This window comes from Musca autumnalis, unplaced genomic scaffold (assembly GCF_047663935.1).
Source record: "Musca autumnalis isolate F117 unplaced genomic scaffold, ASM4766393v1 scaffold_1, whole genome shotgun sequence".
NCBI lineage: Eukaryota > Metazoa > Arthropoda > Insecta > Diptera > Muscidae > Musca > Musca autumnalis.
The window spans coordinates 217,927,025-217,940,014 of NW_027411644.1; the positions used below are offsets into that span (position 1 = coordinate 217,927,025).

The following is a 12,990-nucleotide window of genomic DNA, read 5'->3' on the forward strand; positions in this document are numbered from 1 at the left end:
TCGTACGACCACTTTTAAATTCAGCAACCCAATTTTTTACTGTTGCATATGAAGGAGCACTTTCACCTAACACATTCACCATATCATTATGAATTTCTTGTCCCGATAAACCTTTTTTATGTATATATTTAATGACAGCACGCATTTCTAATTTTTCCATTGTAAAAAAATTGCGGATGCGTCTTTTTTGAACACCTGTTTCTATATGAAGGAGTTGCCAGATCGAAACAAAATTTAAAATGTGTTCATAACAGAGATGGACGTTTCCAAAACACTTAACTTTTTTCTGTTTATACCGCGCTTTTTGTGCTAGGCTAAGAAGTTTCCGAACTGCCCTCGTAAGTACCAAAATTAACATAATTATGACGTGTCAAAATACTTATGCCGTTTTGCTTTTGCCTCCCTATTTAAACATTCGCCTACCTAAACAGAAATTAATCTGGAATTTCGTTGATCCATTAATTTTTATTTAGCTGGGAGGTCAAAGAAAACCCCTAAGCTGTTAATATCGCGTTTTATGAATGCTGACAATAATTATATGCATTCATTAGTCTATTGTATATTTAATGCTCAATTTGGTTGCAATATAATCCTAAAATGTTCGAAAAACACAAAATCTTAAATATTGACCTATATTGAAACATTTTCACGGGATAAATTCTTAGGCACTTAGAACTACAAATACTAATATTCAGAAAAATTAAATAAAAAAGTTGTTCAAGACCCTCGGAATAGATAAAATCGGGAGATACTCTTATGTGGGAGCTACAATAATACATTGACCTAACTTTATAATTTTTTACCAATTATTATTATTATTATTAACCAATAATTGAAAATCTTATAAGATTTTAGCTGAATCAAATAAGAAATGTAGATAAAACCGAAAAACCCCTCATATTTTTATGGTAATTATTTATGAGGACTTCGAAAATACCTCTTCAATCCCTTAATATGCACCGAAACTGTGTTCCGTTATATTGATTAAGGTGTAAACATTACAAAAATATTGACATTAGACCACCCAAATGCTTCACCGAATTAATTTCCGTTTTTGATGCTTTGCGATGCTGTTTTCCGCGATATTATGTTTTTCGTGGACAACTCCATGCTTCTTGGCAATAGTCCAATAGCTCTAAATCCTACGGTGAACAACTGAAATAGTTGGTGGGCGCGATAAATAAGAAGGGAATGATTCTCAAAAAAAAGTCCACTTCCAAGGGACTATGTTGACCCATTCCTTCAGTTACTCCGCAACACTTTTGCATATTAATCAAAATTAAAATTATTGGCAAAATGTAATCATTTATTCGGAAAGTCCACAATCGTTAAAACAAATACCCAAAAAGTTTGGATATTTTGTCGGCAAGTTCGTACGTCCGAAAAGGCCACAAATTTTGGGGTAAAGAATATCGGTTGTGTAGCCGGCTTTCGAATTGTCCATATATGTATGTCTAAATTCACACAAGCTGAGGGTAATCGCTGTCAGCAAAGCCGACTATTACTTTCTTTATTTGTTTTGTCTTAACACAACGTCCATATTTACATTAGGCAATTTTCCTTGTGACAATTGTCAGTTTGTTGGTGAGAGAGGGTGTTGAGAGGCAAAGGGTTACCATACGCCTCACCTCTCTCTCTCCTTCAAACTGACAATATCCGCATGGAAAATTGTCTAATGTAAATATGGACCAACACAGCTTATATGTAAATTATTTGTTATGATCCATGGTCCACTGCTTCAAGAATTATAAAACTTTTTTGAATACTAATAGTAATAGTGACTTCAAAAGTTTATCAAGAAGCTCTAACGTTATCCTCGTTAGAATAAAAGATGATGGTGTAATGATTTTAGTACATAGAAATGACACTAAGAAAAACTTTCTTCGGTCACTAACAATTACCTCAAAATGTGTGTTTTTTTTTTGTTAAAATTTGTATGATGTGAACATAGCATCATACATTCCTTGTAAGTTTCATACTATTCTTTTTAAAGCATATTTCTGGGCTGCAATAAAAATATTTTTCTTTTAAATTTTAGTTTTAAAGATTATAGCATATTTTGAGGATTTGTATAAAGTATCTACAAACTATGAGGATGCCAGATGTTAATGACTTCGATTGAGGCCTTTTTGTTAATTGTTATAAATGTGCTTCACTATGTAGTCTGGCGATGGACTCATCACCACATTTTGATGCTTTATAAATTACATTTTGTTCTTCTGCAGGAACAACTTTTGGTCTTCTATAAAAAGATTTTATACTCTTCTATAGGAAGACATTTAACTCTTCTATAAGAAGACCCTTAGCTCTTATATACGAAGACTTTTAGCTCTTCTACACGATGACCCATAGCTCTTATAAACGTAGACTTTTAGCTCTTCTATAAGAAGACCCTTAGCTCTTATATACGAAGACTTTTAGCTCTTCTACACGATGACCCATAGCTCTTATAAACGTAGACTTTTAGCTCTTCTATAAGAAGACTTTCTGGTCTTCTATAAAAAGGCTTTTAGCTCTTCTATAAGAAGACCTTGAGCTCTTCTATAATAAGACCTTGAGCTCTTCTATAAGAAGACCTTGAGCTCTTCTATAAGAAGACCTTGAGCTCTTCTATAATAAGACCTTGAGCTCTTCTATAAGAAGACCTTGAGATCTTCTATAAGAAGACCTTGAGCTCTTCTATAAGAAGACCTTGAGCTCTTCTATAAGAAGACCTTGAGCTCTTCTATAAGAAGACCTTGAGCTCTTCTATAAGAAGACCTTGAGCTCTTCTATAAGAAGACCTTGAGCTCTTCTATAAGAAGACCTTGAGCTCTTCTATAAGAAGACCTTGAACTCTTCTATACGAATTCCTTGAACTCTTCTATACGAATTCCTTGAACTCTTCTATACGAATACCTTGATCTCTTCCATAAGAAGACCTTGAGCTCTTCTGTAAGAAGACCTTGAGCTGTTCTATAAGAAGACTTTGAGCTCTTCTATAAGAAGACCTTGAGCTCTTCTATAAGAAGACCCTGAGCTCTTCTATGAGAAGACTTTGAGCTCTTCTATGAGAAGACCTTGAGCTCTTCTATGAGAAGTCCTTGAGCTCTTCTATGAGAAGGCCTTGAGCTCTTCTATGAGAAGACCTTGAGACCTTCTATGAGAAGACCTTGAGACCTTCTATGAGAAGACCTTGAGGTCTTCTTTAAGAAGACCTTGAGCTCTTTTTAAGAAGACCTTGAGCTCTTTTTAAGAAGACCTTGAGCTCTTCTTTAAGGAGACCTTGAGCTCTTCTATACGAAGACCTTGAGGTCTTCTACAAGAAGACCTTGAGCTCTTCTATAAGAAGACTTTGAGCTCTTCTATGAGAAGACCTTGAGCTCTTCTATGAGAAGACCTTGAGCTCTTCTATGAGAAGACCTTGAGCTCTTCTATGAGAAGACCTTGAGCTCTTCTATGAGAAGACCTTGAGCTCTTCTATGAGAAGACCTTGAGCTCTTCTATGAGAAGACCTTGAGCTCTTCTATGAGAAGACCTTGAGCTCTTCTATAAGAAGACCTTGAGCTCTTCTATAAGAAGACCTTGAGCTCTTCTATAAGAAGACCTTGAGCTCTTCTATAAGAAGACCTTGAGCTCTTCTATAAGAAGACCTTGAGCTCTTCTATAAGAAGACCTTGAGCTCTTCTATAAGAAGACCTTGAGCTCTTCTATAAGAAGACCTTGAGCTCTTCTATAAGAAGACCTTGAGCTCTTCTATAAGAAGACCTGGAACTCTTCTATAAGAAGACCTGGAACTCTTCTATAAGAAGACCTTTAGCTCTCCTACAAGAAGACCATGTGTTCTTCTATAAGAAGATCATAAGATCTTCTATAAGAAGAACTTGAGCTCTTCTATATGAAGACAGTTTGATCTTCTACAAGAAGACTTTAGCTCTTCTGAAAGAAGGCCTTTAGCTCTTCTGTAAGAAGACATTTAGCTCTTCTATAAGAAGACCTTGAGCTCTTCTATAAGAAGACCTTGAGCTCTTCTATATAAAGACCTTGAGCTCTTCTATAAGAAGACCTTGAGCTCTTCTATAAGAAGACCTTGAGCTCTTCTATAAGAAGACCTTGAGCTCTTCTATAAAAATACCTTGCGCTCTTCTATGAGAAGACCGTGTGCTATTCTATGAGAAGACCTTGAGCTCTTCTATGAGAAGACCTTGAGCTCTTCTATGAGAAGACCTTGAGCTCTTCTATGAGAAGACCTTGAGCTCTTCTATGAGAAGACCTTGAGCTCTTCTATGAGAAGACCTTGAGCTCTTCTATGAGAAGACCTTTAGCTCTTCTATTAGAAAACCTTTAGCTCTTCTATGAGAAGACCTTTAGCTCTTCTATGAGAAGACCTTTAGCTCTTCTATGAGAAGACCTTGAGCTCTTCTATGAGTAGACCTTGAGCTCTTCTATCAGAAGTCCTTCCGCTCTTCTATGAGAAGACCTTGAGCTCCTTCATTTTTAGCTCTCCCAGACGAAGGCCTAAAGCTCTTATATACCAGGACCTTGAGTTCTTTTATACGCAGACCTTTACATCTTCCAAACGATGATCTTTAGCTCTTCTATACGCAAACCTAGAGCTGTTATATACGTAGACCTTGAGCTATTCTATAAGAAGACCTTGAACTCTTCTATAAAAAAGACCTTGAGTTCTTCTATAAGAAGACCTTGAGCTATTCTATGAGAAGACCTTGAGCTTTTCTATGAGAAGACCTTGATTTCTTCCATACGAAGACCGTGAGCTCTTCTGTAAGAAGACCTTGAGCTCTTCTGTAAGAAGAATTTGAAATCTTCTATACGAAGACCTTGAGCTCTTCTATAAGAAGAGCTTGAGCTCTTCTATAAGAACACCTTGAGCTCTTCTATAAGAAGAGCTTGAGCTCTTCTATAAGAACACCTTGAGCTCTTCTATAAGAAGACCTTGAGCTCTTCTATGAGAAGAACTTGAGCTCTTCTATAAGAAGACCTTGAGCTCTTCTATAAGAAGACCTTGAGCTCTTCTACAAGATGACCTTGAGCTCTTCTATAAGAAGACCTTGAGCTCTTCTATAAGAAGACCTTGAGCTCTTCTATAAGAAGACTTTGAGCTCTTCTATAAGAAGACCTTGAGCTCTTCTATAAGAAGACCTTGAGCTCTTCTATAAGAAGACCTTGAGCTCTTCTACAAGAAGACCTTGAGCTCTTCTACAAGAAGACCTTGAGCTCTTCTATAAGAAGACCTTGAGCTCTTCTATAAGAAGACCTTGATCTCTTCTATAAGAAGACCTTGATCTCTTCTATAAGAAGACCTTGAGCTCTTCTATAAGAAGACCTTGAGCTCTTCTATAAGAAGACCTTGAGCTCTTCTATAAGAAGACCTTGAGCTCTTCTATAAGAAGACCTTGAGCTCTTCTATAAGGAGACCTTGAGCTCTTCTATAAGAAGACCTTGAGCTCTTCTATAAGAAGACCTTGAGCTCTTCTATAAGAAGACCTTGAGCTCTTCTATAAGAAGACCTTGAGCTCTTCTACAAGAAGACCTTGAGCTCTTCTATAAGAAGACCTTGAGCTCTTCTATAAGAAGACCTTGAGCTCTTCTATAAGAAGACCTTGAGCTATTCTATAAGAAGACCTTGAGCTCTTCTATAAGAAGACCTTGAGCTATTCTATATAAAGACCTTGAGCGCTTCTATAAGAAGACCTTGAGCTCTTCTATAAGAAGACCTTGAGTTCTTTTATAAGAAGACCTTGAGCTCTTCTATAAGAAGACCTTGAGTTCTTCTATAAGAAGACCTTGAGCTCTTCTATGAGAAGACCTTGAGCTCTTCTACAAGAAGACCTTGAACTCTTCTATAAGAAGACCTTGAGCTATTCTATAAGAAGACCTTGAGCTCTTCTATAAGAAGACCTTGAGCTCTTCTATAAGAAGACCTTGAGCTCTTCTATAAGAAGACCTTGAGCTCTTCTATAAGAAGACCTTCAGCTCTTCTATACGAAGACCTTCAGCTCTTCTATACGAAGACCTTGAGCTCTTCTATAAAAAGACCTTGAGCTCTTCTATGAGAAGACCTTGAGCTCTTCTATAAGAAGACCTTGAGCTCTTCTATAAGAAGACCTTGAGCTCTTCTATAAGAAGACTTTCAGCTCTTCTATAAGAAGACCTTGAGCTTCTCTATAAGAAGACCTTGAGCTCTTCTATAAGAAGACCTTGAGCTCTTCTATAAGAAGACCTTGAGCTCTTCTATAAGAAGACCTTGAGCTCTTCTATAAGAAGACCTTGGGCTCTACTATAAGAATGCCTTGAGCTCTATTATAAGAAGACCTTGAGCTCTTCTATAACAAGACCTTGAGCTCTTCTATAAGAAGACCTTGAGCTCTTCTATATGAAGACCTTGAGCTCTTCTATATGAAGACCTTGAGCTCTTCTATATGAAGACTGTGAGCTCTTCTATATGAAGACCTTGAGCTCTTCTATATGAAGACCTTGAGTTCTTCTATATGAAGACCTTGAGTTCTTCTATATGAAGACCTTGAGCTCTTCTATATGAAGACCTTGAGCTCTTCTATATGAAGACCTTGAGCTCTTCTATATGAATACTTTGAGCTCTTCTATAAGAAGACCTTGAGCTCTTCTATAAGAAGACCTTGAGCTCTTCTATAAGAAGACCTTGAGCTCTTCTATGAGAAGACATTGAGCTCATCTATGAGAAGACCTTGAGCTCTTTTATGAGAAGACCTTGAGCTCTTCTATGAGAAGACATTGCGCTCTTCTATGAGAAGACGGTGCGCTATTCTATGAGAAGACCTTAAACTCTTCTATAAGAAGACCATGATCTCTTCTATAAGAAGAACTTGAGCTCTTCTATAAGAGACCTTATGCTCTTCCATAAGAGACCTTGAGCTCTTCTATAAGAGACCTTCAGCTCTTCTATAAGAAGACCTTGAGGTCTTCTATAAGAGACCTTGAGCTCTTCTATAAGAGACCTTCGGCTCTTCTATAAGAAGACCTTGAGCTCTTCTATAAGAAGACCAGAGCTCTTCTATAAGAAGACCTTGAGCTCTTTTATAAGTAGACCTTGAGCTCTTCTATATGAAGACCTTTTGATCTTCTATAAGAACACCTTGCGCTCGTCTATGAGAAGACCTTGAGCTTTTCTATGAGAAGACCTTGAGCTCTTCTATGAGAAGACCTTCAGCTCTTCTATGAGAAAACCATGAGCTCTTCTATGAGAAGATCATGAACTCTTCCATAAGAATACAGTTTGGTTGGACCTTCTATAGCTCTTCTATAAGAAGACTTTAGCTCTTATGAAAGGAGACCTTTAGCTCTTCTATAAGAAGACTTTAGCTCTTCTGAAAGAAGACCTTTAGCACTTCTGAAAGAAGACATTTAGCTCTTCTGAAAGAAGACCTTTAGATATTCTATAAAAAGACCTTGAGGTCTTCTATGAGAAGACCTTGAGCTCTTCTATAAGAAGACTTTGAGCTCTTCTATAAGAAGACCTTGAACGCTTCTATAAGAAGACCTTGAGAAGAACCTCTGCTCTCTTATGATAATATCTTTTATATCATATATGAATATTACTTTATGAAAAGCCTTCTGCTCGTCTATAATAAGACTTTCTGCTGTTCTATATGAACAACTTTGGCTTTTCTATAAGAAGACCTAAAGCTCTTCTAAAACAACACCTTTAACTCTTCCATAAGAAGACCATAGCTCTTTATGAAAAGACCGTCTGTCTGCTATTCTATGTTAAGGCGGATAGATCTTCTATGAAAGACCATCTGCTCTTTTGTAAAAGAAAAATCAATTGAATTCATAATATATTTCTTAATAATTAACAACTTTATTTTTGAATACCATTTTGGGGATGTTAGACATTTTGAATTGTTTAAAGCAAAAAATCTTAGCAAAATATATACGTTTTTCTTTTAATTTCGAGAATTTTGAATTTTGTTTTAGTTTGAAAATCCAATAACAAAATTTATTCTCTTTCTAATCCTTTCTTACAGTTATTTTTTTTTTTCTTAAACATAGTTATACCTACAAAGATAAGCATAAAATACATACATCATCTACATCAATCTTTAAAATACAAGTAGAATGTGTGTGGAAAGGGTGTTAGAGGTTAAAAGAGGGGGGATATGTTTTTGTTTTGTATTTTTTATTTATTTTTTTCATTTTAAAACTAAATATATTTAACAATAAATAACGACGACGACAACGACGGTTTAAATGACAAATTACAAACAAATTCTGGGTGAATACAGTGGAATACGGTTATAAAGAACACGATGTAATAAAGTTTGGGCAAAGTTTGTAATTGGCCGAAAATACTGTTGTTTCTTATAACCGAAAACGGTTATTACAAACATGGCTTTTAATAAATATTCCTTAGAACAGTTTAAATTTGCGTTTGAAGTTTTTATCAAATTATAATACTTGAAAACTTTGCCCACTCCCAGTCAGCATTTTTTGAAAATTTTAATCAAATTCGAGTCTTTTTTGATCCGACTGCACGATTAAAAAGCTAGAATATGAGCTCATTTTCTGATCATAAATGACTCCTTTGTCGGTAGGAAAACATAACCTCAGGCGACTCTTCTAAACAAATCACAAATGAGTCTTTTTCGAGTCGTATTTCAATCATTTATTGGTGTTTTGTTGATTAATTTCGGACCCTTTTTCGAGTCTTTTTAGAGTCATGTTTATAATCATTTATGAGTCTTTTTGTTAGACGAAATAAATTAAAAAAATTTTCTTTTTATTCTTCTTTGTTTCTTTCCTTTGTTTTATAGTCTTTTCTGCTTTGTTATGTCTTTTAATTATCCTTTATGTTGCTTGGTGGTTAGTATACTGCTTCTTCATTTCACTTGGCAAAACCTGTTGTGTTGTGTTTGTCTGTACCTTTAATATTATACGTTACATTTATATCAAAATTTTGTAGAATGTGTATATGAGAATTTTATTTTTTTATTTACAACCAAATAAAAATAAAACAAAGCAATCAGTTTTTAATCACCTAACTGTTCAAAATATGATCAGAGTATACATAATTGTAATCACTTTTCAAACACCTGTATGACCCTTTTTTGATTAAGCATTTTTCAATCTTCCAGATGATCAAAATGTGACAAAAAATAACAAAAAATTGTCACATTTTAAACACCTCAATGATTTATTTGTGATTGCTACACATTTGTTGTTGTATGTTAAATTGAACTCTTTTTAATCATTACAGGGAGTCACTTTCGAGTCCCTTTCTGATCACACAAGCGACTTAATCAATTTTTGATCACCAAAAGGACTCTAAAAAGACTCCTCAATGTGATTTTTGAAAAAACAGTCTTCTAAATGCTATCTGGGCTATTATGTTCCTTATTACTGTATTCAACTGCATAATGAAATGTTGTAATGTGAATTTTTTCTTTTATGAAATAACATTTTCTCATTTAACAATAATTTACACAAATTAATGGCAATTCATGGCCTGTCTGTCTCATGCAATATTTGTGAGGTTAGAATTTTGTATGTTTTGAACTTTGGAATTTAGTTTTTGTTTTCTTATAAAGAAAGCGAATAAATAGCAATGAAGATAGTTTGACGATTTCAATTGCCGTTTTGTTTTTCTTTTTTGTTAAAATGTCGAGTTAATGTTATTTTTTAGTTGTTTGTTGTTTTCACAAACAAACAAAAAATTCACTAAATTCGTTTAAAAGTCATAAGAGTTGGCTTCATCGTCACCCTTGCGTACTTTGAAAACGAATTTGTACAAGACAGCGGCCACAATGGCACCAACGAATGGTCCCACCCAATAGACCCAGTGATCGGTCCAAATGTTTTGTACAACAGCTGGACCAAAGGAACGGGCTGGATTCATGCTGGCACCGGTTAGGTTAATCTGAAAATAGAAATATTTAATTTATTTTTGCAACTTAGAGGAAAATTGCTTCTTCCACTTACAGCACACAAGTGACCAGCAGCAATGGATAGACCCACAGCCAAGGGGGCAGAACCCTTAATATCACTGCGACCAGGATCGGAAACACCCTTGACAACAATAACCAAAATGAAGGTAATTAAAGCTTCGATTAATACTGCTTGTCCCACTGTCAATGTGGAGGAATAACCCGAAACACCCAAGCTAGCACCAGATACAACTTCGGAAACACCAATCTGTAGGGGTAAGTTGGGATTAGATAAAGTTCTGTAAACATTTGTATTCGAAGATGTGTTGATTACCTTAATAACAGCAGCTCCAGCAATAGCACCAACACATTGTACAGCAATGTAGAGGGCGCTCTTTAAAATGCTCATTTCACCAACAATCAGGAAGCCAATGGTTACAGCTGGATTAATGTGACAACCACTGATGTGTCCAATGGCCTGCAAATATAAATACAAAAAAAATATTATATTAAAGTTTATAGGCTGTATAAGATCATTTTTCAGTTTAGACTTCTGTCCGATGTGACTGCAATGGGGCATCAGTTTAGTTTAGACCTCAAAGTCCGACCCACTACATATTGCCAAACAGCAACCATGAGTCGGTGAAGTTAAAGAAAGCTTTATATGAAGGCAGAGGAAATCTATTAAGACTCCCTAACGATCTATGTTGGTATTCTATCAGGAGGCCTATAGAAAACCTTACCTAAGGACACCTTCAGATCTTCTATGAATTTATTTAAGATATGTAGAAGACTTTCTATGTAGAAGACTTCCAGATTTTCTGTGGAAAAGAACTTTTATGGAGTAGACTTGCAATCCTTCTATGATAACAACTTTAGCTTTTGTATGAGGAGACCGTCAGCTTTTGTATGAGGAAACTTTCAGCTTTTCTATGAGAAAACCATCAGATCATTCACGAGAAGATCTTCAGGTCTTTTAGGAGAAGACCTTCAGTTGTTTTAGAAGAAGACCTCCAAATTTTCTATGTGAAGTCCTTCAGATATCCTATTAGAAGACTTTAAACTCTTTCATGAGAAGAGATTCAGTTCTTCTACCAGAAGGTCTTCAGCTCGTCTATGGGGTGACCCTTAGCTACTCCGTGAAAAAGTTGGACGTCTTCTTTTGAGAAGATCTGGGGTTTTTCTATGAGAATACTGTTTCAGCTCTTTTGTGAGAAGATCTTCAGCTCATATATGAGAATATCTTCAGGACCACTGTCAAAAGATCTTCTGTTCTTCTATGAGAAGACCTCCAAATCTGTTAGGAGAAGACCTTTAATACTTTTAGAAGAAGACCCTAAACACTTCTACGAGAATACCTTCAGCTCTTTACGAGAAAACCATCGCCTCTTCTATGAGAAGACTTTAAACTCTTTCATGACATCTTTCTTAACATCTTTTATGAGAAGAGAAGGGGAAAAATCTGAAGGTCTTCTATGAGAAGGCCTGGGTAATAATTTGAGAATACTGCGTTAGCTCCTCTATGAGAGGATCTTGAGCTCCACTATCAGAAGATCTTCAACCTTTCTATGAGAACACCTCCACAACTTTCATGAGGAAATCATTAGTTCCTTTAAGAAGGAGACTTTCAAATCTTCTGCGAGACCTTCAGCTTATCTATGAGAAGACTTTAAATTTTTTCATGAGAAGATGTTCAGTACTTCTACTAGAAGGTCTTGAGACTTTTTATGGGAAGACCTTCAGCTCTTCTATGAGAAAGTGACAACCTTCCGCACTTCTGTGAGAAGGAAAGACCTTCAGCTCATATCTGTGAGAAAGTCTGGAGGTCATGGAAATACCTGGAGCTCTCCAATGAGAAAAATGCTTCAGCTTCTCAATGAGACGATCTTCAGCTCCTCTGTGAGAATACCTCCATATCTTTCATGAGAAAATCATCAGGTCTTTTAGGAGAAGACCTTCAGTTCTTTTAGATGAAGACCTTCAAATCTACTATTTGAAGACCATCTGGTCTTCTATGAGAAGACTGTAAACTCTTTCAGGAGAAGAAGTTCTTCAGCTCTTCTATGAGAATGGAGTCTTTAAGCTCTTCAGTGATAAGGGAAGACCTTCAGCTCTTCTATAAGAGGAGAAGATCTTCAACTCTTTTATAAGAAGAGGAGAGGAGAATATCTTCAATTCTTTTATAAGAAGATGAGACCTCCCACACTTCGTCTCAAAGAAGACTCTTAGCTCTCTGTGAGAAAGTCAGGAGGTTTTGAGAAAACCTGCTGCTCTTCAATGAGAATAATGCTTCATCTTCTCAATGAGATGATATTCAGTTCTTCTATGATACGACCTCCATATCTTTCATGAGAAAATCATCAGGTCTTTTAGGAAAAGACCTTCAGTTCTTTTAGAAGAAGACCTTCAAATCTAATATTTGAAGACCATCAGCTCTACTATGAGAAGACTGTAAACTCTTTCAGGAGAAGAAGTTCTTCAGCTCTTCTATGAGAATGGAGTCTTTAAGCTCGTCAGTGATAAGGGAAGACCGTCAGCTCGTCTATGAGGAGACTCTTAGCTTCTCTGTGAGAAAGTGGAGATCTTCTTTAAAAAATCTGGACTCTTCTATGAGAATTTTGCATCGGATCCTCTATAAGAAGTTCTCCTGCTCTTCTATGATAAGTTTTTTAGCTTTTGTATTGAAGACTTTCAGCTCTTCCATAAAAAATCTTCAGCTCTCCCATAAAAAAACCTCCAGCTCTTCTATTAGGGGACATTTAGCTCTTCTATAAGAAGACCTCGAACGCAGTTCTTTTACGATTAGGTCTTTAATTCTTAGAGGAGAAGATCTTCAGACCTTATGAGACCTATAAGAAAATCTAGAACTCTTCTATGAGAAGATTTGCAGCTCCTCTATGAGATGGCCGAGTTCATCTATGAGAAAATTTGCAGCTCCTCTATGAGAAGACCGAGTTCGTCTATGAGGAGACTTTTAGCTCCTCTTTTATAAAGTCTGGAGATGTTATATGAGAGGACCTGGAGCTCTTCTATGAGAATAATACATCAGCTCTTCCATAAAAAGCCTTTAGCTCTACTATGAGGGGAC

General features: G+C 36.1%; 1 protein-coding gene across 2 annotated transcripts in view; it reads right to left on the reverse strand.

Annotated features, from left to right (window-relative positions):
- Positions 1-7,820: 7,820 nt before the first annotated feature.
- LOC141389139 (aquaporin) overlaps positions 7,821-12,990 on the reverse strand; it is a 159,359-nt gene continuing 154,189 nt past the window's right edge. For both annotated transcript variants that reach the window (XM_073960205.1, XM_073960204.1), the window contains 3 exons: positions 10,237-10,380; positions 9,958-10,170; positions 7,821-9,895 (listed from right to left, as the gene is read on the reverse strand). In XM_073960205.1, the coding sequence (XP_073816306.1) occupies positions 9,707-9,895; positions 9,958-10,170; positions 10,237-10,380 (546 nt within the window). In that variant the 3' untranslated portion in view covers positions 7,821-9,706. The remainder of the gene's footprint in view (positions 9,896-9,957; positions 10,171-10,236; positions 10,381-12,990) is intronic.